General features: G+C 43.0%; 7 protein-coding genes across 17 annotated transcripts in view; 2 read left to right on the top strand and 5 right to left on the bottom strand.

The window, feature by feature from the left end:
- LOC135334470 (uncharacterized) overlaps positions 1-25,777 on the top strand; it is a 48,283-nt gene that overhangs the window by 18,972 nt on the left and 3,534 nt on the right. The window lies entirely within an intron of this gene.
- Positions 469-2,050, bottom strand: LOC135334466 (uncharacterized protein K02A2.6-like). The gene has a single exon (XM_064529646.1). It carries the CDS (start codon positions 1,849-1,851, stop codon positions 604-606), a length of 1,248 nt encoding a protein of 415 aa, XP_064385716.1. The 5' UTR covers positions 1,852-2,050; the 3' UTR covers positions 469-603.
- LOC135334457 (uncharacterized protein K02A2.6-like) lies at positions 2,048-4,685 on the bottom strand. Its single transcript, XM_064529627.1, has one exon. It carries the CDS (start codon positions 4,589-4,591, stop codon positions 2,048-2,050), a length of 2,544 nt encoding a protein of 847 aa, XP_064385697.1. The 5' UTR covers positions 4,592-4,685.
- LOC135334454 (uncharacterized) overlaps positions 9,310-25,777 on the bottom strand; it is a 32,243-nt gene continuing 15,775 nt past the window's right edge. Inside the window, exons 13-19 of one of the 11 annotated variants that reach the window (XM_064529615.1) lie at positions 23,407-23,475; positions 22,989-23,074; positions 12,936-15,505; positions 12,480-12,615; positions 10,963-11,750; positions 10,410-10,495; positions 9,310-9,541 (exon numbers count right to left, since the gene is read on the bottom strand). In XM_064529615.1, coding sequence (XP_064385685.1) covers positions 23,068-23,074; positions 23,407-23,475 — 76 coding nt within the window. In that variant the 3' untranslated portion in view covers positions 9,310-9,541; positions 10,410-10,495; positions 10,963-11,750; ... (1 more) ...; positions 12,936-15,505; positions 22,989-23,067. Of the gene's footprint in view, positions 9,542-10,409; positions 10,496-10,962; positions 11,751-12,479; positions 12,616-12,935; positions 15,506-16,381; positions 16,468-21,487; positions 21,631-22,988; positions 23,087-23,406; positions 23,476-25,777 lie in introns of those variants that run through there. The other 10 variants (XM_064529625.1, XM_064529617.1, XM_064529621.1 and 7 more) reach the window with 10 other exon arrangements.
- LOC135335214 (spliceosome-associated protein CWC27 homolog) lies at positions 9,366-11,922 on the bottom strand. Its single transcript, XM_064530634.1, has 5 exons — positions 11,819-11,922; positions 11,675-11,750; positions 11,389-11,532; positions 10,963-11,140; positions 9,366-9,541 (listed from the first exon to the last, which is right to left on the bottom strand). Exons 1-5 carry the CDS (start codon positions 11,920-11,922, stop codon positions 9,366-9,368), a joined length of 678 nt encoding a protein of 225 aa, XP_064386704.1.
- On the bottom strand, positions 17,783-19,043 carry LOC135334469 (spliceosome-associated protein CWC27 homolog). The gene is made up of 4 exons (XM_064529649.1): positions 18,901-19,043; positions 18,431-18,566; positions 18,133-18,206; positions 17,783-17,983 (listed from the first exon to the last, which is right to left on the bottom strand). Exons 1-4 carry the CDS (start codon positions 18,940-18,942, stop codon positions 17,783-17,785), a joined length of 453 nt encoding a protein of 150 aa, XP_064385719.1. The 5' UTR covers positions 18,943-19,043.
- Positions 19,094-21,166, top strand: LOC135334462 (uncharacterized). Its single transcript, XM_064529639.1, has one exon. The coding sequence runs from the start codon at positions 19,142-19,144 to the stop codon at positions 21,014-21,016; it is 1,875 nt and encodes a 624-aa protein (XP_064385709.1). The 5' UTR covers positions 19,094-19,141; the 3' UTR covers positions 21,017-21,166.

Raw genomic sequence — 25,777 nt, 5'->3', positions numbered from 1 at the left:
TTGAAATGGAAGTGGACACCGGAGCTTCAGCTTCCATCATCAGTGAAGCTACTTACAAGAAACTCTGGCGAGGTCGTTTACCTCCACTGAAGAAGACAAATGTCAAGTTACGTACTTACTCAGGAGAAATCATCAAGGTACTGGGAACCACGACGATTGAAGTGGTTTACGAGAGTCAAAAGGAGCAGCTTCCTCTTCTAGTAGTCGTTGCAAATGGTCCAAGTCTGCTTGGAAAAGACTGGATGAAAAAGATCCGCCTAAACTGGATCGAATAAGTTAGTGCACAAAGTGGAAGAGGAACACACACTGAAAGCTGTTATTGCGAAACATCCCAATGTTTTCAAGGAAGGACTTTGTCGTAACTTAGCTAGGTCTGGACTCACCGCTAAGTTACCAACTCAGTACGGGTTTACAGTTGACAGTTTAATAGAGACTAAAAACATTGAGAACACACGTACATAAATAGTACACATAGAACAGAAAGTAAACTAAACCACAACATTCCTCCTTCCTTTAGTGAGGACTCACAAAATTAACTAATGACAAAAATCATCCAACTAATGACAAAACAATACCAATAAAATACCAGTTTCCAATCAATAACTACCATTTAGGTTCATATCGATCCACAGTCTTACGGTTACGCTTAGGGTATACTTTAATCGCAGTTGCAGGTTTTGAGACAACACCTTGACTAGGGACGTCGACAGGTGGTTCTACACCAACTTCAGGTGACGGGGAGCTGTTTCCAGGAGTACTATCAGCTTGAGGTGCATACGGTGTGGTCAATTCGTCAGGAAGAATTGCATTCGGAATAGGGACCTCTTCTGGCTCGGTAGGTTCGTCTACTGTTCGGTTCCGAACCTGGTCCACATGACACCTTCGCACTTGACCATTCTGCATCTTCGCTCGAAACGATACTGGTCCTGTCTTTTCCTGTATCACACCCGGTAACCAACGATTTCCTGACTGGTAATTTCTGACATACACCAGATCTCCGGGCTCAAAACTTCTTTCGCGAGCACGGTTGTCGTGTTGTTTCACCTGTTTTGCTTGTTGACGTTCAACTCTCTCTGCTGTGTTCGGTTTAAGCAGATCTAGACGAGATCGTGGTCGACGACCTAACAAAAGTTCACTTGGGGATTGTCCAGTGGTTGACTGTGCAGTTAACCTGTAAGCAAATAACACCGTTGCAAGTCTACTGCGCATCGAACCTTTTGTTTCCTTCTTAAGTCCCTTCTTAACTACTTGCACTGCTCGTTCAGCCAGGCCATTTGTAGAGGGGTGATAAGGGGCAGACAGAATTTGGTTGATACCATTTTTCTTCAGGAATCCTTTGAATTCTGCACTAGTGAAACATGTGCCATTGTCAGACACAACACACTCTGGTAGGCCAAATTGAGAAAACAAAAACCGTAGTTCTTCGATCACTACTCGGGATGTCGAGCCAGATGTTGGAATTGCTTCAATCCATTTTGAATGGGCATCAATGATAATCAAAAACATTTGTCCGTGAATGGGACCAGCATAATCGATATGCAATCTGGCCCACGGGCGTGTAGGCCAAGCCCAAGGATGGAGTGGGGCAACAGGTGGTTTTGACTGTTGTTGTTGACAGGGAATGCAATCTTGTACCGTCTCTTCGACGTCTTTCGAAATACCAGGCCACCACACATACATACGCGATAGTCCTTTCATGCGAGTGGTGCCAGGATGTCCTTCGTGCAGTTGTACGAGCACATCACCTCGGTAGGTCTTGGGTACCACCACACGATTTCCCCACAGCAAGCAACCATCATGTACTGAAAGTTCTTCTCGTCGCTCATAAAAGGGCATTAGACTGGTTTCCATGGCGGAACGGTGTGGCCATCCTTGTTGCACATACTGGTGAATAGTAGAGAGTTCTGGGTCTCGTCTGGTAGCCTCTTTGATATGTGCAGCCGTGATCGGTGAGGAATCGAGATGTTCCAGTAAGAGCACCAGTTCTGGTGGTGTTCGGTCATCAGGAACAGTGTCAGTTAAGGGCAGACGACTCAAAGCATCTGCATTACCGTGAGCTGTAGTGTTTCGGAACTTCAGCTCGTACTCGTACATCGACAGTGCCAATGACCATCGACGAATCCTTGCGGAGGCTTGTAATGAGGTTGGTTTCTGTCCACTCAGCAGGCTCAATAACGGTTTGTGATCCGTAATTAGTGTGAATTTTCGACCAAATAGGTATGCATAGAATTTCTTTACTCCAAAAACACAGGACTTCCTTTTCAAGTTGCGAGTAATTTCTTTCAGCCGAATTCAAAGTCCTAGAAGCATAGGCTATCGGTCTCTCGGTACCATCAGGCATTTGGTGAGCAAGTACGGCTCCAATTCCGTATGCAGAGGCATCGCAGGCCAGAACAATAGGTAATTGGGGGTTGTAATGAGCTAACAGATTTGTTGATGTCAGCAGCTGTTTCGACCTGTTAAAAGCAAGTTCTTGCTCAGATGACCATTTCCATGGCACATCTTTGTTTAACAGCTTGTACAATGGTGTTAAACGAGTGGCTAGATTCGGTAGGAACTTCCCATAATAAGAAATCAATCCAATGTAGGACCTCAGTTCCGTCACATTGGTAGGGGTAGGTGCTTGCTGGACAGCACGGACTTTCTCAGGTAAGGGTCGGATACCCTTAGCGTCAACCAGGTGACCCAAAAACTCGACAGATGGAGCCATGAACGTGCACTTGCCTCGTTTGGCTCGCAAACCAGCTTCGAATAGGCGTTTCAACACTTCCTCGAGTGATTTCAGGTTCTCCGCTTCGGTTGCACTAGAGATCAAAATGTCGTCCAAATACACCACTACCCCAGCAATACCCTGTAGCAGGGTCTCCATGGTCTTCTGAAAAATGCCAGGGGTTGATGACACTCCAAAAGGTAATCTCGTGTATTGGAACAACCCTTTTAGGGTGTTGATTACCACATAGTTCTGAGATTGGGTGTCAAGCTTTAACTGTTGATAAGCTTGTGTCAGATCTAATTTAGTAAAGATCTTTCCGTCAGCCAGGGTTGCAAATAAATCTTCCACCTTCGGCAGGGGGTAACGATGGAGTTTAGAAACGGGGTTAACTGTCATTCGGAAATCGCCACATATTCTCACACTCGTTCGATCACTCTTTAACACTGCCACAATTAGTGCGGCCCATTCAGCATAGTCCACGGGCTTCAGAGTGCCTTCCTGAACCAGCCTCTCCAGTTCCTCTTCAACTTTCGTTCGCATAGCATATGGAAGACGTCTGGCTTTGTTAAAACGGGGAACAGCATCAGCGTCCACTACAAGGGAGGCTTCTTGTCCCTGGTACGTACCCAGTCCTTTCTGGAACACATCGGGGTACTTGGCCAGTAAGTCCTGTAAACCTGGAGCTTGGGTATAGTGAATGTTAGACCAATTCAACTTAATAGCATTTAGCCAGTTCCTGCCAAACAACAAAGGTCCATTCCCTTGAACAACAACAAGAGGTAAGGTCACCTTTTTGTTATCATACACAACCTCAACATCAAAACTTCCCATTACTACAAGGGGTTCCTTTGAGTAGGTCTGTAAGTTGATATCAGATGGGTCTAAGCTCCTCCCTGGCCACAACTGTTTGTACTGTGACTCTGATACTAGAGATACTGAGGCACCTGTGTCTAGTTCCATACACACAGTAGTACCCTCTATACTCACGGGTACTTTTATTGGGGGCTGGTAGATCCTGTGGATTCCTCCAACTTCTTCTACCATCAGCAGGAAGTCTTCGTCATCTGATTCTCCAGACTCTCTTGCTTGGTTTATTCCAGCCCTTTTCTTATACTTGTCATGTCGGGGGAACTTCTTCGGGTTTGGGCGTCCCTTGGCAGCTCGACACATCTTTTGCAAGTGTCCCACTTTATGACATCCTCTACACACAAAGTCCTTGTACGGGCAGTCATTGCCACTGTGACTCGTCTTGCCACATCGATAACACTTCGAGTTAGTTTTAATCGGTTTCGGCGTCTGTTTCTGGACGTAATGTACTCCTTCTTTATGGGATTCGCTTCCCATCTCACGAAGGTTCTTCTCTGCAGTCTCAGAACCTTGAGCAATCTGAATAGCCGTAGCCAATGTCAGCTCTCGTTCTGCTAGCAGCTTCTTCTGTATGTAGGTGTCCTTGACTCCCCACACTAGCCTGTCACGTAGCACTTTGTCCAATGCAGCACCGTAATTACAAAATTCGGCTAGCTTCCTCAGCGCAGCTACATAGTCAGCAATAGACTCTCCTTCTTTCTTCGCTCTAGAGTTGAATCGGAAACGTTGCATGACTTCGGTAGGCCTCGGACTGTAGTGTGCAGTAAGCACTTCCACCAGCTCCTCAAATGTTTTCTCTGCAGGCCTTGCTGGTGCAATTAGACTTCGCAGCAGATTGTAGGCACTACGGCCCACTACTGCGAGAAAGGTAGCTCTCTTCTTCACAGCACTACCATCTCCAGTGATATCGTTCGCAACAAAAAACTGTTCGAGTCTCTCCACATACTGCGGCCATTCCTCCAACGCTGGATCGAATTGCTCGAGGTGCCCAAGCAGTCCTGTAGCCATCATAGAGTTCTAACTCCTCGTCGCCAATTTATGTCGTAACTTAGCTAGGTCTGGACTCACCGCTAAGTTACCAACTCAGTACGGGTTTACAGTTGACAGTTTAATAGAGACTAAAAACATTGAGAACACACGTACATAAATAGTACACATAGAACAGGAAGTAAACTAAACCACAACAGACTTGGACTAGTCAAAAGTTATTCAGCAAAGATTCATGTTGACCCTGCCTCATCACCGAGATTCTGCAAGGCAAGGCCTGTAGCCTATGCTCTGAGGGGAAAGGTCAATGCCGAACTAGACCGACTTCAGAATGAAGGCATCATCGAGCCTGTAGAGTTTTCTGAATGGGCTGCACCCATTGTTTCTGTGATCAAGCCCAATGGATCTCTCTTCGTATATGCGGTGACTACAAAGTGACAGTCAATTCTGCATCGAAGCTAGACAAGTACCCATTACCCAGGATTGAAGATCTATTCTCTCAGCTGGAAGGAGGTAAAACGTACTCTAAACTCGACTTATCTAACGCTTTTCAGCAAGTCTCACTTGATACCGAGCCCAAGAAGTTCACAACTATCAACACGAGCAAAGGTCTTTTCCAGTATACTCGACTTCCGTTCGGTATTTCTTCAGCACCTTCCATATTCCAGAGAGTTATGGATGGAGTCTTGAGCGGTCTCGATGGAGTAGCAGCTTACATTGATGACATTTTTGTCACCGGAAAAACAGAACAAGAGCATCTGCAAAACCTGGACAAGGTACTCACACGATTGGAACGAGCAGATCTCCGAATCAACCCTGCCAAATCAGCCTTTATGCTACCAAGCATTCAGTATTTGGGTCACGTCATCTCAGCTAAAGGCATACAACCTAGCCAAGAGAAGGTTTGAGCTCTACTTGAAGCACCAGCTCCCAACAATCTCCAACAATTGAGATCTTTTCTGGGCGCTATCAGTTATTATCGAAAGTTCTTATCCAATCTGTCCATGCAGTAAGCTGGCACCACTGAACAAGCTCCTGCAGAAGGGAAAAGAACAGGAGTTAGCATTCAAGGAAGCTAAGCAGCAACTGACGTCTACGCATGTACTCACACACTACAACCCCGAAAAGACCCTGTTGCTATCATGTGACGCCTCACCTTATGGGTTAGGAGCAGTTATTTCACACAGACTGGATGACGGAAGTGAGAAGCCAATAGCTTTTGCCAGCAGATCATTGGCACCGGCTGAAAGAAAATATGCCCAATTGGACAAAGAAGCACTCTCAATTGTATTTGGAGTAAAGAAGTTCCAGCAGTATCTACAAGGTCGAAAATTCATCATTCTCTCTGATCACAAACCACTGCAACTCAGTGAAAACAAGCCGATACCGGTGTTGGCATCTGCCAGGATTAAGAGATGGGCTCTGATTATCAGTGCGTACAATTACAAGATCGAATACCGACCAGGACAACAACATGGCAACGCAGATGTCCTAAGCCGCCTACCTCTTCCAGAGACAGTGAAAGAAGCGAGTCTGCCAGGAGAAACAGTTCTTTTAATGGAAACTCTTCATAGTGCACCAGTCGATTCCAAGAAAATTCGCTTCTGGACAGACCACGACCCAGTAATGTCTAAAGTCAGAAGATTAATACTGTCAGGATGGAAATTCTCAGATGACGAGAAGTTGCAACCCTACCAAAAATGTCACAAGGAATTAAGTCTTAGTGTACAGGATTCTTGTATGCTGCGGGGAAAAAGAGTTGTTAGTCCAGAAGAAGGGACCTTAGAAATTCTACACGATGGACATCCAGGAATAACAAAGATGAAGTTACTAGCAAAAAGTGTCGTGTGGTGGCCAGGAATCGATTCGGATATCGAAAACAAGGTAAAAACGTGCGAGATGTGTGCACTTCACCAAAAGTCTCCTCCAATTGCCCCTTTACATCCTTGGGAATGGCTATGGACAAGACTACACATCGACTACGCTGGACCATTTATCGGGAAAATGTTTCTCGTAATTGTGGATGCTTACTCAAAATGGTTAGAAGTTATGCCTGTGTCGTCTGCCAACTCCACTCAGACAGTTACAGCACTTAGACAAGTGTTCTCTACCCACGGGATACCCGAAGTCATAGTGTCTGATAATGGCACTCCATTTACAAGTTTCGAGTTCAAGACATTTACCAAGAGCAATGGAATTTGTCACTTAACATCTGCACCATACCACCCATCAACAAATGGTCTTGCAGAAAGAGCAGTCCAGACAGCAATGAAGAAAAGTGGATCTGGATAGTTAAAAATACCAAACTAGCTCCATTATCGAACAACGCCTCATTCTACAACTGGCCAGACTCCAGCAGAACTACTCATGGGACGTTCCCTCCGAACATGCTTGGACTTGTTAAGGCCAAACATCAGCTAAGGTAGAAAACAAACAGCTCTCGCAGAAGTCATCTCATGACGTCAGAGTGAAAGAACGCTCATTCTTCCCACAATGTATGTTAGAGAAGCAGGTACCAATTCACCATGGACGCCTGGAGTGATTGTATCGAAACAAGGAAATCTAACGTACGGAGTGAGACTAGAAGACGAACGACTAGTTAGGAGACATGTGGATCATGTTCAAAGTCGCTCTTCATCCTCCGATGAACCGCCGCAAACTGAAGAAGAAATGCCCGATGAGATAGACATACCCTCATCACCAGCTCAGCCAGAAGAATCACAAAACCAAGAAGAACCAGCTCAACCAGAAGATTCACAAGAAGAAGAGCAACTTCAAGCTCAAGAGCCTCTCAGACGATCTACTAGAGGTCATAGACAACCGGAACGTTACGGATATTCAATTCCCATTACAGATGAACCTTCAATCTAAGGGTGGAGGAATATAGTATCCACTGGAACTATCTAGAAGTATAGCTGTAATGTATCTGTAATGATCTAAAACAATCTAGCTAGAATTGGAACTGTACTTAGTGGTAACATCTAAAAGTTACTTAGCTTTGTATATAAGAAGGTTCTGTACTGTGCTCTGTGTGTGTGTTCTATTCTACCCTTGCTGCAATCAAGAATATTTATCTGTGTTAAAGTGAAGACAATTAACAGATACAACACATGCCTATAACGCTCTCAATGCTGGAAAAACTGCTCTCTGCACTGCCTTCTCTGTACTATGTCAATGTATCAGTGGGGCAAAAGCTTGAAGTTAACCAGATCGTCTGTGCAGCCTCCAAGATACAAATAGTACGCATTACTGAAACGTCTACAGTTAATTTTCGGATTCGTGCTGCACATTATGTACCACTAGCTGTTCAACATTGGAGGGAGAATAACTATTTGCCGCCAAATCTGGAGTTTAGTGTTTCATACATTTCCTTTAAAGTTGTCCTTGGCAAGTTGTGACCACCCAGCTTTTCTTTCAATTTATTCCAATTGTTCGCCAGTTGCAGGAAACATAGATACTAGATAGTATCTATGCTGGAAATATGATAAATAAATACCCAATCCTAAAGGTGTCATTACATCCGAGCGTCGAAATTGTGACATGTCCTGCTAAATCAGTTTGTTCATCTTGTCCTGCCTCATGTTCATTGGTTCTATCTCCAAGTAATGATCCTGTTAGTGCAATAGTGTACAAATCAGGCATCCCTTCACCCTGCAAGGATTGTTAGCTCGAATTGCTCAAGATTGGTTGCTCTGAATCTCAAAGGTATTCACAAAGTCAAAAGTATGGCCTCTCTCTGGGAAGTGCTAGCAGTGATGAAGAAACTTTCGCCATTTGGCATTAAGGAATTGCTTGTGTGTTCCTGACAGAAGTGTTAGATCTACACCTCCAAGTACTATCGGTGAACGTGTGTCCCACTTACCCCCGTTTGACGTGCAAAGTCATTCTCCTTAGTGTAGTACGGATAAATTTGTTTTCACTTGAAACTGACTATAGTCGGAATGTTTACAAACCCCAAATCTACCATCTCTCACTTATATGGCCATTAGATCACAGGATAGTTTATCGTGATTGACTTTACCCACGGACCCAAAGTGTTACTCTTCTCTGAAAAAAATTGTATCTATTATGTTAGACCTTGCTTAGAAATCACTGCTCAGTCAAAAGTTTTTAAAGACCTCTCTCAATCTCGATCTCTGACACACCTGTGCCTGAGTATGACAGATGCTGATCATTTTGTTAACTCTGAATTGAGTAATTTTCGTCATCTCTGTGAGTGTTATGTGATATGTAAATATATGCCTGGACAACAATCACAGCCACTGCCAAATGCGAAAGGAATATGTGGATCAGTGAGGTCTGTTCGAACATCAAGACAAATGTATTTAAGGCAAATGCAATATCTTGAGCAAATGGAAGATGTAAGATCACTATTTCGTTTTCAACGGACTTCCTCATAAATTGTGTGAAATGTATGGCATTGGCATTGTGTCAGGAGTACAATTTATTTCTAGCACTATAACTGTATACGTGTCTCTACTCTCTAGAGTAAAAAGAATAATTATAGAGTGAACACTTTATCTTCATTCATGGTGTAAACGTATGATTGTAGTGGCAAATTCAATTCATGATTGAATAAAATTGTCAAGAATAAATGAGTGTGAATTATTAAGTCGGGGCATGGGAGATCATGCATGGGCTATATTAGTTTTACGATGTACCCTTAAAAGTATAATTATACTTGTATTGTATATCATTGTGTTTATCAGACTCAGAGTCATGCCAATTCCATGATCAGACAGTTCAGTGGATATAGCTTGGATTGGAGTGGGTATACCAAGGTGAACATGTGAGTGTACTATACGAAGAGCGGTAAAGTCAATGATTGTGTATGTGAGGAGTGTTTCTTCTTCTTCTTGTTGGACGATTTGTTGGACGATTTGTGTTGGTGCTTCTCGTGCTTCCTGTCAGAGCTGTGCTTGTGCGACTTCCTCTTGTGCTTCAGCTTCCTTCTTGAAGACCCGTCCTCACCACCTGCAATGGAGTGAGCCAATTTGCAGTGTTGGTAAAGTCCCCACTAATCTGATCCTACTCTCATTATGTGTCCACTCGTACACCGAGACTCTATGAGATCTTATACTAGCCTCGTTCATAGGCTGATTTTATTTAATAGACCGGATGGTGAAAAATACCAGACCTAGTGTTATTTTAGAGATAACTCGGACTGGGGACAAGGCTAACTACAGATTAGGGGTTGGTAGATCGAGATAATTATTACCAAGGGCATATAAAAGAAGAGAGGGAATACAACAGCAAAATTCAATTGTGGGCGGATGAATGTGCACGAATGTGCTATTTTTAGCACTTCATGCAAATTCACATATTCATCTGCTCACATTTGAATTCTGCTCGCTACGTGTACTAGACAGTTAGTTGCATGCCCTCTCTTCTCTGTGATTCTGCATGCAGCTAAAAAATGTTCATCATGATGATTATAATGTGTGAACAAAAGCTATTGCTATAATAGCTAGTAGCTTTATGTTATTAGCTTTGACACCTCCACCGAGGCATCAGCACCCGCGGTGCTATTAGAATGCTATCAAATGGGCTAGAAACCTTCACAATCGAACTTCTATCTACTTTTTCAATCCACTTCCATTCGTTGTGACGTCATTGTTTTACTGAGCATATAATATATACGATGCTATCCGAATTCCCCAAAGTGGGGAATTATGTGGCGCATATGCAAACAGTCGATACCAGGCACATCTTCAGTGCGGCCTGGGATCGAGACTAGCTAAGCCTATAATTATATTGAAGTCAAAGGTACTGTAGTTGATGTACGTACGTTATATACATGTACATGATCATCTAGAAACCATGCATGGTCTATATGACATACCTCAATTCTGATTGGTTGACAGCCGGTTGAGCGCTGAGTTTAGAGTCCTTTGTGAGCACATCGTGGCTGCTCTTAATCTTTAACTCCTACAAAGACCACTGCTCAAATTTGGTACGTAAATTGAAATCGAAAAAGCAAATTGCGCTTGCACCACTCGTTGTTAATTGCCATAAATGTGCACTACCATATACCTTGCTTGCGCATGTGCACCGAGGCATAATGACACGCAATTCAGTCACACGTATTGCTTATCATAGACAGTACTAATGTAATGATATTCTACAATATTTGGGGAAGCTGAGCATTTGGGGGGGGGGAGGAGGTTCACCCCTGTGATTCAATTGTTAGCATAGCTGTCAAGTCAATTTGCATGAATGCTTGCTATAGCTTAGCTACAGTATTTAAATTGCATATACCGGAATAGAACCCGTTTCTAACCGGTCTAGCTATTTGTCCGTACTGAGAAAGAGCTCAAACACTTACTTTGTTGCTTTTGACTGGGGAGGTTCACCCCTGTCCCCCCCCCCCCCCCCCCCACTAGATGAGTACTTACTTTGTTGCTTTTGACTGGTTTTTGTCTTCTCCCTCGTCTTGTTCAGCTTTCTTGGGTCTACTCGCAGAACAATGTCGTCGGTCTTGAGAATCTTGGGCACAGGGTCGAGGGGATGGTCTTCCTTGTTCGAGGGTACCTCGTTTAGACAAAGTATATTGTACTGTGTGGGACCAGACACCTACACACAAACAAGAAACAGCTGTACCCAGCTAACAGAAGCAGGTGCATGCACATGTAAACTGTCATGTTCGGACCTACATGTAGCATACGTGTACTATGCCACAGTAACTAAGGCACTCTCTCGTTACACAATCTGTGACCTCACACTGATCCCAGAAGGCCCTCTTCCCCATACCAAAGAGTGCCGCTTTATTGGGACCCAGTTTTAACTTTACACCACTCAAAGCTGTGTACCCACCAACTCACCTTGCCAAAGAGAGTGTGTTTGTTAGTGAGCTTGTGTGCTCTGCCCAGAGTGAAGAAAAACTGACTGCTATTGTCGTTTTTGCTAGCGTTAACCATCCCCACCAGCCCTCGCCGCTTAAACCTCAGCCGAGAATGAAACTTATCCTGGCCGATAAACAAACAAACAGAGGGATGAAAATATACAGTATGTGTATACTTCTGATGAAGGCAGACGATAATTCAAGTTCAAGAAGAGTCACTGTTCACTTTTTAAATCAAGCCACAAACAAGGACCGGCAGAGCTCACCTTGAAGGTGTGGCCATAGATGGACTCCCCGCCCTCTCCAGTTCCAGTGGAGTCACCAGTTTGAGCGCAATAAACTCTGTACAAGAGAGTTTGAACACAACGTTGTGTACATGTTTGGAGTTACCACACAATTAAAAGTAGTACCGGTAGTGGTCACCAACTCTTAGAATCAGGATGTGTTTATGTGATTGGTTAGCCTTGAGACCAGGCCGATTAAAATACGGCCTGGTCTCTATTGCATGGGTCATAGTGCACATGCGCGAACTGAGTCACCCAGAATCTGGGTGACTCGTTATACTTTAGTAAACCTTTGTAAAATTATACCGGAAACTAGTTTGTTTACTCCGTATCAAATACTTGTCTCCTGTGAAGCTGTGGCTTTTACTCTCTATTGCGTTGTCGAGAAGACTTGCACACTAGTCTAAAGCCAGAAGAAGCTCTCATTTGTACAGAAACCAAGTTCAAAACATCACGACCATCCAACCATCATAGAGGTAGATGAGAGCCTCTTCTGGTTTCAGACTAGTGTGCAAGCCTTCTCGACAACACCATAGAGTGCCACAGCTAGCTAGCTAGGCTATAAAGCACATAGTAGATAGTACGTGGGCGTGTATGGACCACGCCTATGATTAATTACACATGCCAGGCAGAATTTTAATCGGCCTGGATTCGACGCTAGTGATTGGTTAGCTAGGAATTCCATTTTGAAACTTAAATGTGCCTGATTCAGTAAAAAGGGAAATGGACTGCTTTAATATACATGGCAGGGCGTCACTAACCACACCACCCTGCACATTGTCTTTACCGCTGACTATCCTATGGAAGATATTTCCATTGTAGTAGCCTTCCATGCACAGCTGCACAAAGTTTCGACAAGCCAGAGGCGCCTCCTTGGACCACAACTCCACGTCAACATCTCCTAGAGTTGTCTTTATCAGAACCTACATTCCAGCAAATATTGATTATAATTCACCTATCAATGATGCCCCACTAACCCCCTCTGGGAAGGGTGGGGGGATTTAACCATACTCCAGGTCAAATTCCCCACATGGTTAAGGTTGGAAGGATTTTGTCTTCAAATCCCCAAAACGTTCTCCAGTCAACATGTGTTTTTGAACCTCAAGCAGTGGCACACATCATGTAAAAGAAGTCTTTACGGCTATATGCAAGGCCAGAATTTCTTGTCAAATTCCCCCATGTCCCAGGGCCGGGGCCACACATTGATAGGTCAATCATATAAAATTACAGATGAATAACCTACCTTTCCATTAGTCGGAGGCTCATTGACATAAATTTGGCTCATACTGCACTGCTGATCTCTCTCTCTCTATTGCATGTACTGGATCATGGATCTCTAGCTCATGCTATAGCTTGTTCCCGGACCGAATTGTCTCTAAAATAACGCAGATCGACACTAAAAGGCTGATCATGGAACCTCAAGATCAAGACCTGCTCAGTCTCCCCACAGAGGTACTGATCAAGATAACTGACACTCTGACTGGCTATGAGAAACTGTGTCTCCGTATCTCCTGCAAGAGATTCTATTTCATCCTCAGCGACCCTCGTGCCTGGAACTCCCTGGTGTGGAAAGACTGCCGCAGAAGAGATGAGGACTTCAAGGCTCTCAGGCTATCGTTGGGACTGTCTTGTTCCTATGTTCAAAATATTTACGTATCGTATAATCCTAACTCGCTAAAATTTCCTCTTTCTAAGTTTATCCCCAAAATCCACAGCTGTAAACAAGTCCGATATCTCTCACTGATTGGCATGCCTATAACGCTCTCAATGCTGGAAAAACTGCTCTCTGCACTGCCTTCTCTGTACTATGTCAATGTATCAGTGGGGCAAAAGCTTGAAGTTAACCAGATCGTTTGTGCAGCCTCCAAGATACAGCACCTTCAAATAGTACGCATTACTGAAACGTCTACAGTTAATTTTCAGGATCGTACCGCATATAATGTACCACTAGCTATTCAACATTGGAGGGAGAATAACTATTTGCCGCCAAATCTGGAGTTTAGTGTTTCATACATTTCCTTTGAAGTTGTCCTTGGCCAACTAACAAGTTGTGACCACCCAGCTCTTCTTTCAATTTATTCCAATTGTTCGCCAGTTGCTGGAAATATGATAAATAAATACCCAATCCTAAAGGTGTCATTACATCCGAGCGTCGAAATTGTGACATGCCCTGCTAAATCAGTTTGCTCATCTTGTCCTGCCTCGTGTTCATTGGTTCTATCTCCAAGTAATGATCCTGTTAGTGCAATAGTGTACAAATCAGGCATCCCTTCACCCGGCCTCACTGTCTCATTTTTACCCCCCAGCATCAAATACCTCTCTTTGGCTGGATTAAAGGAGCTATCTTCTACTGATCTTACGTTGCTCTCTGAGTCTTGTCCCAACCTGGTCTGTTTTGATATGAGTGGTTGTGAGAATGCCCTTCTCAATCTGCAAGGATTGGCTGACATTAGCTCAAATTGCTCAGGATTGGTTGCTCTGAATCTCAAAGGTATTCACAAAGTCGAAAGTGTGGCCTCTCTCTGGGAAGTGCTAGCAGTGATGAAGAAACTTCGCCATTTGGCATTAAGGAATTGCTTGTGTGTTCCTGACAGAAGTGTTACACCTCCAAGTACTATCGGTGAACGTGTGTCCCACTTACCCCCGTTTGACGTGCAAAGTCGTTCTCGTATTCGCCTTAGTGTAGTACGGATGAATTTGTTTTCACTTGAAATTGACTATAGTCGGAATGTTCACAAACCCCTTCCGCTTGATTTTGAAATGCTTTTGCCAGCTCTGGTACGGGTGCAGCACTTAAGAATCCTAACCAACTCAAACGGAACAGTCGATCTTACCAATATCCTACCAAATCTTCCGTCTCTCACTTATATGGCCATTAGATCACAGGATAGTTTACCGCAATTGACTTTACCCACGGACCCAGAGTGTTACTCTTCTTTGAAAAAAATTTGTATCTATTGTGTTATACCTTGCTTAGAAATCACTGCTCAGTCAGAAGTTTTTAAAGCCCTCTCTCAATCTCAATCTCTGACACACCTGTGCCTGAGTATGACAGATGCTGATCATTTTGTTAACTCTGAATTGAGTAATTTTCGTCATCTCTGTGAGTGTTATGTGATATGTAAATATATGCCTGGACAACAATCACAGCCACTGCTAGATGCGAAAGGAATATGTGGATCAGTGAAGTCTGTTCGAACATCAAGACAAATGTATTTAAGGCAAATGCAATATCTTGACCAAGTGGAAGATGTAAGATCACTATTTCGTTTTCAATGAACTTCCTCATAAATTGTGTGAAATGTATGGCATTGGCATTGTGTCAGGAGTACAATTTATTTCTAGCACTATAACTGTATACGTGTCTCTACTCTCTATGTAAACGTATGATAAATTCATGATTGAATAAAATTGTCAAGAATAAACGAGTGTGAATTAGTCGGGGCATGGGAGATCATGCATGGGCTATATATTACGATGTACCCTTAAAACTATAATTATACTTGTATTGTATAATTATCATTGTGTTTATCAGACTCAGAGTCATGCCAATTCCATGATCAGACAATTCAGTGGATATAGCTTGGATTGGAGTGGGTATAACATAAACTTATAATACCAAGGTGAACATGTGACTGTACTATACGAACAGCGGTAAAGTCAATGATTGTGTATGTGAGGAGTGTTTCTTCTTCTTCTTGTTGGACGATTTGTGTTGGTGTTTCTCGTGCTTCTCGTGCTTCCTGTCAGAGCTGTGCTTGTGCGACTTCCTCTTGGGCTTCAGCCTCCTTCTTGAAGACTTCTCCTCACCACCTGCAATGGAGTGAGCCAATTTGCAGTGTTGGTAAAGTCCCCACTAATCGGATCCTACTCTCATTATGTGTCCACTCGTACACCGAGACTCTATGAGATCTTATACTAGCCTCGTTCATAGGTTGATTTTATTTAATAGACCGGACGGTGAAAAATACCAGACCTAGTGTTATTTTAGAGATAACTCGGACTGGGGACAAGGCTAACTGATTAGGGGTTAGTAGATCATGTGATTATAATTATGCTCGAGATAATTATTACCAAGGGCATATAAAGAAGAGAGGGAATGCAACAGCAAAATTCAATTGTGGGCGGATGAATGTGCACGAATGTGCTATTTTTAGCACTTCATGCAAATTCACATATTCATCTGCTCACGTTTGAATTCTGCTCGCTACGTGTACTAGACAGTTAGTTGCATGCCCTCTCTTCTCTGTGATTCTGCATGCAGCTAAAAATGTTCATCATGATGATTATAATGTGTGAACAAAAGCTATTGCTATAATAGCTAGTAGCTTTATTATGTTATTAGCTTTGACACCTCCACCGAGGCATCAGCACCCGCGGTGCTATTAGAATGCTATCAAATGGGCTAGAAACCTTCACAATCGAACTTCTATCTACTTTTTCAATCCACTTCCGTTCGTTGTGACGTCATTGTTTTACTGAGCATATAATATATACGATGCTATCCGAATCCCCCACTTTCTGGGGAATTATGTGGCGCATGTGCAAACAGTCGATACCAGTGCGGCCTGGGATCGAGACTAGCTAAGCCTATAATTATATTGAAGTCAAAGGTACTGTAGTTGATGTACGTACATTATATACATGTACATGATCATCTGGAAACCATGCATGGTCTATATGACATACCTCAATTCTGATTGGTTGACAGCCGGTTGAGCGCTGAGTTTAGAGTCCTTTGTGAGCACATCGTGGCTGCTCTTAATCTTTAACTCCTACAAAGACCACTGCTCAAATTTGGTACGTAAATTGAAATCGAAAAAACAAATTGCGCTTGCACCACTCGTTGTTAATTGCCATAAATTTGCACTACCATATACCTTGCTTGCGCATGCGCACCGAGGCATAATGACACGCAATTCAGTCACAGGTGTGCTAAAAACACCAATACCTTTACCGAGGTACATGTACAGTAAGCAAAATATTGTACCGCTCAATATGAACAGCTGAAAAGCGATATGGGACACACTTATAACTTGCAATGTAGATACCGTATAGCAGGTAATTTTCGTGCGGTAAAATATTCGTTATTTTTGTGGGCAGGCTGACCTCCACGAAATTTTAACGTAAGCGTGGCTTATCGGAACGTAGGAATGCCGTGCAGCCACGAGACTAAACGAAATTTTTACTCACGAAAACCACCGTTTCTCGAGTTGAACGATTTTTTACCCCACGAAACTTACCCGCTATACGGTAGTAAGTTAAACTCGGACATGACTGCAGGGTTTCATCTAGGATTAAAGTTTGGGGGGGCAGGTTTGGGCACGCGTAAGCATGCCGCAACATATTTAGCCACTCCCACATTTGTTATTACCACCCCCTATTACATGCTAGTGCATCACAGTTGGTCTAGTAACGTATTGCTCATCATAGACAGTACTAATGTAATGATATTCTACAATGTTTGGGGAAGCTGAGCATCTGGGGGGGGGGGGGAAGTTCACCCCTGTGATTCAATTGTTGGCATAGCAGTCAAGTTAATTTGCATGAATGCTTGCTATAGCTTAGCTACAGTATTTAAATTGCATATACCGGAATAGAACCCGTTTCTAACCTGTCTAGCTATTTGTCCGTACCAAGAAAGAGCTCAAACACTTACTTTGTTGCTTTTGACTGGGGAGGTTCACCCCCCCCCCCCCCCCCACTAGATGAGTACTTACTTTGTTGCTTTTGACTGGCTTTTTGTCTTCTCCCTCGTCTTGTCCAGCTTTCTTGGGTCTACTCGCAGAACAATGTCGTCGGTCTTGAGAATCTTGGGCACAGGGTCGAGGGGATGGTCCTCCTTGTTCGAGGGTACCTCGTTTAGACGAAGTATATTGTACTGTGTGGGACCAGACACCTACACACAAACAAGAAACAGCTGTACCCAGCTAACAGAAGCAGGTGCATGCACATGTAAACTGTCACGTTCGGACCTACATGTAGCATACGTGTACTATGCCACAGTAACTAAGGCACTCTCTCGTTACACAATCTGTGACCTCACACTGATCCCTGAAGGCCCTCTTCCCCATACCAAAGAGTGCCGCTTTATTGTGACCCAGTTTTAATTTTACACCACTCAAAGCTGTGTACCCACCAACTCACGTTGCCAAATAGAGTGTGTTTGTTAGTGAGCTCGTCTGCTCTGCCCAGAGTGAAGAAAAACTGACTGCTATTGTCGTCTTTGCTAGCGTTAGCCATCCCCACCAGCCCTCGCCGCTTAAACCTCAGCCGAGAATGAAACTCATCCTGGCCGATAAACGAACAAACAGAGGGATGAAAATATACAGTATGTGTATACTTCTGATGAAGGTAAAGCCAAAACGATAATTCAAGTTCAAGAAGAGTCACTGTTCACTTTTTAAATCAAGCCACAAACAAGGACCGGCAGAGCTCACCTTGAAGGTGTGGCCATAGATGGACTCCCCGCCCTCTCCAGTTCCAGTGGAGTCACCAGTTTGAGCAATAAACTCTGTACAAGAGAGTTTGAACACAACGTACATGTACTTGGAGTTACCACACAATTAAAAGTAGTAGTGGTCACCAACTCTTAGAATCAGGATGTGTTCATGTGATTGGTTAGCTGGAAATTCTATTGAAACTTAAATGTGCCTGATTCAGTAAAAAGGGAAATGGACTGCTTTAATATACATGGCAGGGCGTCACTAACCACACCACCCTGCACATTGTCTTTACCGCTGACTATCCTATGGAAGATATTTCCATTGTAGTAGCCTTCCATGCACAGCTGCACAAAGTTTCGACAAGCCAGAGGCGCCTCCTTGGACCATAACTCCACGTCAACATCTCCTAGAGTTGTCTTTATCAGAACCTACATTCCAGCAAATATTGATTATAATTCACCTATCAATGATGCCCCACTAACCCCCTCCCCCCCCTCCGGGAAGGGTGCGGCTAACATGGGGGATTTGACCATACTCCAAGTCAAATTCCCCACATGGTTGGAAGGATTTTGTCTTCAAATCCCCAAAACGTTCTCCAGTCAACATGTGTTTTTGAACTTCAAGCAGTGGCACAAATCATGTAAAAGAAGTCTTTACGGCTATGCAAGGCTAGAATTTCATGTCAAATTCCCCCATGTCCGGTCCCGGCCGGGGCCACACATTGATAGGTCAATCATATAAAATTACAGATGAATAATCTACCTTTCCATTAGTCGGAGGCTCATTGACATAAATTTGGCTCATACTGCACTGCTGATCTCTCTCTCTATTGCATGTACTGGATCATGGATATCTAGCTCATGCTATAGCGCTATAGGTACTAGGTACGTCTAGGATCATCAAAGTTATGATCGATCATCGATAATGCAATAAATCTACACACGTTTTTGTTCCCGGGCGGATTTGTCTCTAAAATAACGCCGATCGACACCAAAGGCTGATCATGGAACCTCAAGATCAAGACCTGCTCAGTCTCCCCACAGAGGTACTGATCAAGATAACTGACACTCTGACTGGCTATGAGAAACTGTGTCTCCGTATCTCCTGCAAGAGATTCTATTTCATCCTCAGCGACCCTCGTGCCTGGAACTCCCTGGTGTGGAAAGACTGCCGCAGAAGAGATGAAGACTTCAAGGCTCTCAGGCTATCGTTGGGACTGTCTTGTTCCTATGTTCAAAATATTTACGTATCGTATAATCCTAACTCGCTAAAATTTCCTCTTTCTAAGTTTATCCCCAAAATCCACAGCTGTAAACAAGTCCGATGTCTCTCACTGATTGGCATGCCTATAACGCTCTCAATGCTGGAAAAACTGCTCTCTGCACTGCCGTCTCTGTACTATGTCAATGTATCGGTGGGGCAAAAGCTTGAAGTTAACCAGATCGTTTGTGCAGCCTCCAAGATACAGCACCTTCAAATAGTACGCATTACTGAAACGTCTACAGTTAATTTTCAGGATCATACCGCACATATTGTACCACTAGCTATTCAATATTGGAGGGAAAATGACTATTTGCCGCCAAATCTGGAGTTTAGTGTTTCATACATTTCCTTTGAAGTTGTCCTTGGCCAACTAACAAGTTGTGACCACCCAGCTTTTCTTCCAATTTATTCCAATTGTTCGCCAGTTGCTGGAAATATGATAAATAAATACCCAATCCTAAAGGTGTCATTACATCCGAGCGTCGAAATTGTGACATGTCCTGCTAAATCAGTTTGCTCATCTTGTCGTGCCTCGTATTCATTGGTTCTATCTCCAAGTAATGATCCTGTCAGCGCAACAGTGTACAAATCAAGCATCCCTTCACCCGGCCTCACTGTCTCATTTTTACCCCCCAGCATCAAATACCTCTCTTTGGCTGGATTAAAGGAGCTATCTTCTACTGATCTTACGTTGCTCTCTGAGTCTTGTCCCAACCTGATCTGTTTTGATATGAGTGGTTGTGAGAATGCCCTTCTCAATCTGCAAGGATTGGCTGACATTAGCTCGAATTGCTCAGGATTGGCTGCTCTGAATCTCAAACGTATTCACAAAGTCGAAAGTGTGGCCTCTCTCTGGGAAGTGCTAGCAGTGATGAAGAAACTTCGCCATTTGGCATTAAGAAATTGCTTGTGTGTTCCTGACAGAAGTGTTACACCTCCAAGTACTATCGGTGAACGTGTGTCCCACTTACCCCCGTTTGACGTGCAAAGTCGTTCTCGTATTCGCCTTAGTGTAATACGGATGAATTTGTTTTCACTTGAAATTGACTATAGTCGGGACAAACCCCTTCCGCTTGATTTTGAAATGCTTTTGCCAGCTCTGGTACGGGTGCAGCACTTAAGAATCCTAACCAACTCAAGCGGAACAGTCGATCTTACCAATATCCTACCAAATCTACCGTCTCTCACTTATATGGCCATTAGATCACAGAGTAGTTTACCGCAATTGACTTTACCCACGGACCCAGAGTGTTACTCTTCTTTGAAAAAAATTTGTATCTATAGTGTTATACCTTGCTTAGAATTCACTGCTCAGTCAGAAGTTTTTAAAGCACTCTCTCAATCTCGATCTCTGACACACCTGTGCCTGAGTATGACAGATGCTGATCATTTTGTTAACTCTGAATTGAGTAATTTTCGTCATCTCTGTGAGTGTTATGTGATGTGTAGATATATGCCTGGACAACAATCACAGGCACTGCTAGATGCGAAAGGAATATGTGGATCAGTGAAGTCTGTTCGAACATCAAGACAAATGTATTTAAGGCAAATGCAATATCTTGACCAAGTGGAAGATGTAAGATCACTATTTCGTTTTCAACGGACTTCCTCATAAATTGTGTGAAATGTATGGCATTGGCATTGTGTCAGGAGTACAATTTATTTCTAGCACTACAACTGTATACGTGTCTCTACTCTCTAGAGTAAAAAGAATAAGTATAGAGTGAACACTTTATCTTCATTCATGGTGTAAACGTATGATTGTAGTGGCAAATTCAATTCATGATTGTCAAGAATAAACGAGTGTGAATTATTAAGTCGGGGCATGGGAGATCATGCATGGGCTATATTACGATGTACCCTTAAAACTATAATTATACTTGTATTGTATATTGTGTTTATCAGACTCAGAGTCATGCCAATTCCATGATCAGACAGCTAGTTCAGTGGATATAGCTTGGATTGGAGTAGCCTCGATCCCAGGCCGCACTTCCCGGCCGGTGAAGGAGGCTAGGATTGGAGTGGGTATAACATAAACTTATAATACCAAGGTGAACATGTGACTGTACTATACGAACAGCGGTAAAGTCAATGATTGTGTATGTGAGGAGTGTTTATTCTTCTTGTTGGACGATTTGTGTTGGTGTTTCTCGTGCTTCCTGTCAGAGCTGTGCTTGTGCGACTTCCTCTTGGGCTTCAGCCTCCTTCTTGAAGACCTCTCCTCACCACCTGCAATGGAGTGAGCCAATTTGCAGTGTTGGTAAAGTCCCCACTAATCTGATCCTACTCTCATTATGTGTCCACTCGTACACCGAGACTCTATGAGATCTTATACTAGCCTCGTTCATAGGCTGATTTTCTTTAATAGACCGGACGATGAAAAGTACCCGACCTAGCGTTATTTTAGAGATCACTCGGACTGGGGACGAGGCTAACTACAGATTAGGGGTTGGTAGATCATGTGATTATGATTATGCTCGAGATATTACCAAGGGCATATAAAAGAAGAGAGGGCATGCAACAGCAAAATTCAATTGTGGGCGGATGAATGTGCACGAATGTGCTATTTTTAGCACTTCATGCAAATTCACATATTCATCCGCTCACATTTGAATTATGCTCATTACGTGTACTAGACAGTGAGTTGCACGCCCTCTCTTCTGCCCTTGATATTACCTATTATATGCTATTCCTTTTATGCTCAAGTTAACAGCCTGCAAATGCCTTTCAAAATTTTATTGTCGATTATTGCCTTGGTGCACATACGCGGGCGAGGTATATGGTAGTTTGTGTGTTTGTGTGTGTGTGTGTTTAGACTGAGAGTTTGTAAAGGCTTCTAGTAACATTTTCAATTCGTTGATTTTGCTAAATAATGCTTTGTTCTGCCTAGTTTTGCTTACATTGAAGCCTTTTCAGAAGGGTGCGTAGCAATTAAAGCTTGTCCATGGAGTGTTGCTACTCTAATTAGTAGTTAGTTCTGCACTAGAACGCTATAGCTATTGGTAGCAAGAGTGAGAAGAGAGCTGCAAGGCTCTGCTGATGCAGCCATTCATAATAGACTTGGACTTTTGGCATCTATCGTTGTACAGCAATCACGGTCGATTATTACCCACTCGTTGAGTTTCTCTGTGATTCTGCATGCAGCTAAAAAATGTTCATCATGATGATTATAATGTGTGTACAAAAGCTATTGCTATAATAGCTAGTAGCTTTATGTTATTAGCTTTGACACCTCCTTTCATTAGCATAGCAGGTTATGGGTGGCTATTAGAATGCTATCAAATGGGCTAGAAACCTTCACAATCGAACTTCTTTCTACTTTTTCAATCCACTTCCGTTCGTTGTGACGTCATTGTTTTACTGAGCATACAATACATACGAGGCTATCCGAATTCCCCACTTTCTGGGGAATTATGTGGGAATTATGTGGCGCATGTGCAAACAGTCGGTACCAGGCCCATCTTCAGTGTGATCGAGACTAGCTAAGCCTATAATTATATTGAAGTCAAAGGTTCTGTAGTTGATGTACATTATAATTATATACATGTACATGATCATCTGGAAACCATGCATAGTCTATGACATACCTCAATTCTGATTGGTCGACAGCCGATTGAGCACTGAGTTTGGAGTCCTCTGTGAGCACATCGTGGCTGCTCTTAATCTTTAGCTCCTACAAAGACCACTGCTCAAATTTGGTACATAAATTGAAATCGATAAAGCAAATAATAATTACTTATGGCAATTAAAACAATTAACAACGAGTGGTGCAAGCTGCGCAGCCGCTGTGCTAATGCCTCTCGCCCTTGTTTTGTTTTCGCTCAAGAAGAGGTGGAGAGGTATAATTATACGCAAAGCCAGGTCAAATCCCCCAGTATATACAGGTCAAATTAGAGTTCGTACGTCCCGGGGGGGGGGGGGTAGTGGGGCAACACATTGATGGGTGCTATAAAATAATTACAAGTGAATAATCTATATCTGACATCACAATAAACTAATCAATACCTTTTCATTAGTCGAAGGCTCATTGACATAATCATACTGATGGTTTTCTGAGGAACACTGGGATCTAGCCTAGGGTAGGGTATAGGAAGGGTACAGAAAACCAAAGTTATGACGATCGATAAAGTTACAAATACAGGTTTTTTGCTCTGGGTTTTGTGCGCAGCTCTTTTATACGTACGTGATCGTGAGTGTACTCGTGTCGTTCTCTGCAATCTAAATTCTACATTCTAGAGTAAGGCATCTATAATCAGACACAATTAATGTATGTTCAGACATTCATTCTAAGGAAACAAGCAGTGATAAAAAAAATTTCTTTTGCACCATCTGATCAAGCATGTGTTAGCCTCGACTCCAGCCCCTTGAATAGTGGGCCTGGTATTTACTGTTGGCGCGTGGGTGGACAATTAATTTATTATTTACCGTATTTTATCTCATTGAACGTTAAAACAGTATTTTATCTTATTGTGATAAAGAACAGAAAAAAAAAAGGAGAGGCTACCTCTCTGTATATACTGTAGACAGAGACAGCTAAGTAAAACATCAGCTCTGTAGATTTATTCATTAACTTGAGGCTCGGATCGGATACACACTCAGGCGACAAGTTAATCTCATAAGAAATTAGTTAAACCTGTGGGTAAAAAATAAATGTGGATAAGTACAGTGGCTGTGACGTAACATAATGTGAGGACTACTTATTGATTTACACAATAGATTTACCATTGAAAGCACTATCCATTAATACACACTCCAGCAACAAGTCCGGATACACACTCAAGCAACAAGTCCCTCGGATCGGATACACACAAGTCCCTCGGATTGTAAACACATTCAGGCCACACAGTTCTCGGATCAGATACCACGTACTTACTCTGTGACCAATTTTCGGCAAATATCACAACAATACTTCCTTCCAGAGAGAATGGCACTGAACGTCGAACAGACACACCAGCACTTTGAAGATGGCTTCACTCAGAGAAACAAGTTACAAGAGGAGAAATCACCATCACAACACTTCTTTCATCACAACACTTCTTTCAGAGAGAGGTGCACTGGTCCTGTCAAGCTTTACATCAATCAAGAAAGGGAGTGTCTGGAAAGCAGATGGACTTGCTCTAGGACTTGCCATAGCCGGTCGGTACGGTACCCACATAAACACCCCAGCGTACAGACACTTCAACGCCTCCAGCTGCTTGTCTTTCAAGACTAGACCTGGTTTTCCAACACATGGATAACGCGTACGCGAGAGCAGAAGAGAAGGTAGCAGCCATTACACAACTTGGACTAGATCAATGACATCATTAATAAATGAAACGGATATCAATGTTTTAAAACTAAATGCGGAATAAGAATACTGATAAATATACTACAATTTACGATTACCAAGATTCTTGGTAATTCTGGCACATGCGTAAACAGTGTATACCAGGCCGCTTTTCTCAGCGGCCTGGAATCGAGGCTACTATAATGTATGCAAAAAAGAATTGATAAATATCAACTACTATATGTCTTCAAAAGCTGAAAATGTGCTAGTGTCTGATAAACGGTAAGAACAGACAAAAAAAATTGATAATCAGACACAACGTACCGTTTCTATGGGGTGCCGTTTGTCTCAAAACTAATAAAGAGTCGATGTTTACCAACGAGGCCGATGTTTACCTACCAGATCGATGTTTAGCAACCAGATCTTTGCAGACCAGATCGATGTTTAGAGACCAGATCGATGTTTAGCAACCAGGTCAATGTTTAGCAAAGCTACCAGATCGCACAAAGTGCAGATATTAGGGCGTGGTTTCTTGTGATACTTAATTAACGTGCTAGCTAGTTGCAAGATGTTATAGCCATTGCTCTTACTACTGCTGTTACAAACAGAGGTTTACTTAGTAGATTCTGAAGATGAAAATAGCACTGGCTGAGAGTCACATAGTAATTATGTAAGGACGATAACTAAACAATAAAACTCCCAAAGTTGAGTTGCAAAACGCTTGTATGTCCATGCAGCAATTATTTCTGCTGAGTTACTCATGTATCAATGATCAGACAGCAATAGGGTCAAAGGTCAAAGGTCATTGGCATATCACGCATAATTACCAAAAACCTTTGACCTTCGGCCCCAGTTACGCTGCAAGCAGATTATGCTAGCATAGACAGAAGTGCTAGGGACAGTTCTGAAGAGACTGCACTTGAACAGCCTTCACATGCACGCACACGCGCGCGCGCACACACACACACACACACACACACACACACACACACACAGAGCTTTACTATATCCTTCTATATCCTAGTGTGGCTACCCCTCGAAGCATAAACTTGCCAATATCAACATACACATGCACTGTGTCTACTATGAAAGGTATAATTAAGCTACCGT

Source organism: Halichondria panicea, chromosome 4 (assembly GCF_963675165.1).
Source record: "Halichondria panicea chromosome 4, odHalPani1.1, whole genome shotgun sequence".
NCBI lineage: Eukaryota > Metazoa > Porifera > Demospongiae > Suberitida > Halichondriidae > Halichondria > Halichondria panicea.
The sequence above is the reverse complement of the archived record's forward strand: the minus strand, read 5'-3'. Positions and strand labels throughout refer to the sequence as shown.

Excerpts from the sequence above, each read along its gene's own strand:
- LOC135334462 (XM_064529639.1), top strand. The coding sequence starts at position 19,142 with ATGGAACCTCAAGATCAAGACCTGCTCAGTCTCCCCACAGAGGTACTG.
- LOC135334466 (XM_064529646.1), bottom strand. The coding sequence starts at position 1,851 with ATGGAAACCAGTCTAATGCCCTTTTATGAGCGACGAGAAGAACTTTCA.
- LOC135334469 (XM_064529649.1), bottom strand. The coding sequence starts at position 18,942 with ATGAGCCAAATTTATGTCAATGAGCCTCCGACTAATGGAAAG. Across the intron at positions 18,207-18,430 it reads CTTCCATAGGATAGTCAGCG|AGTTTATTGCTCAAACTGGT; the intron begins GTAAAGACAATG and ends TCTCTTGTACAG. Across the intron at positions 17,984-18,132 it reads TCTATGGCCACACCTTCAAG|GATGAGTTTCATTCTCGGCT; the intron begins GTGAGCTCTGCC and ends TTTATCGGCCAG.
- LOC135335214 (XM_064530634.1), bottom strand. The coding sequence starts at position 11,922 with ATGACCCATGCAATAGAGACCAGGCCGTATTTTAATCGGCCTGGTCTC. Across the intron at positions 11,141-11,388 it reads AACACACTCTCTTTGGCAAG|GTGTCTGGTCCCACACAGTA; the intron begins GTGAGTTGGTGG and ends GTTTGTGTGTAG. Across the intron at positions 9,542-10,962 it reads AACCAGTCAAAAGCAACAAA|GTGGTGAGGACGGGTCTTCA; the intron begins GTAAGTACTCAT and ends ACTCCATTGCAG.
- LOC135334457 (XM_064529627.1), bottom strand. The coding sequence starts at position 4,591 with ATGATGGCTACAGGACTGCTTGGGCACCTCGAGCAATTCGATCCAGCG.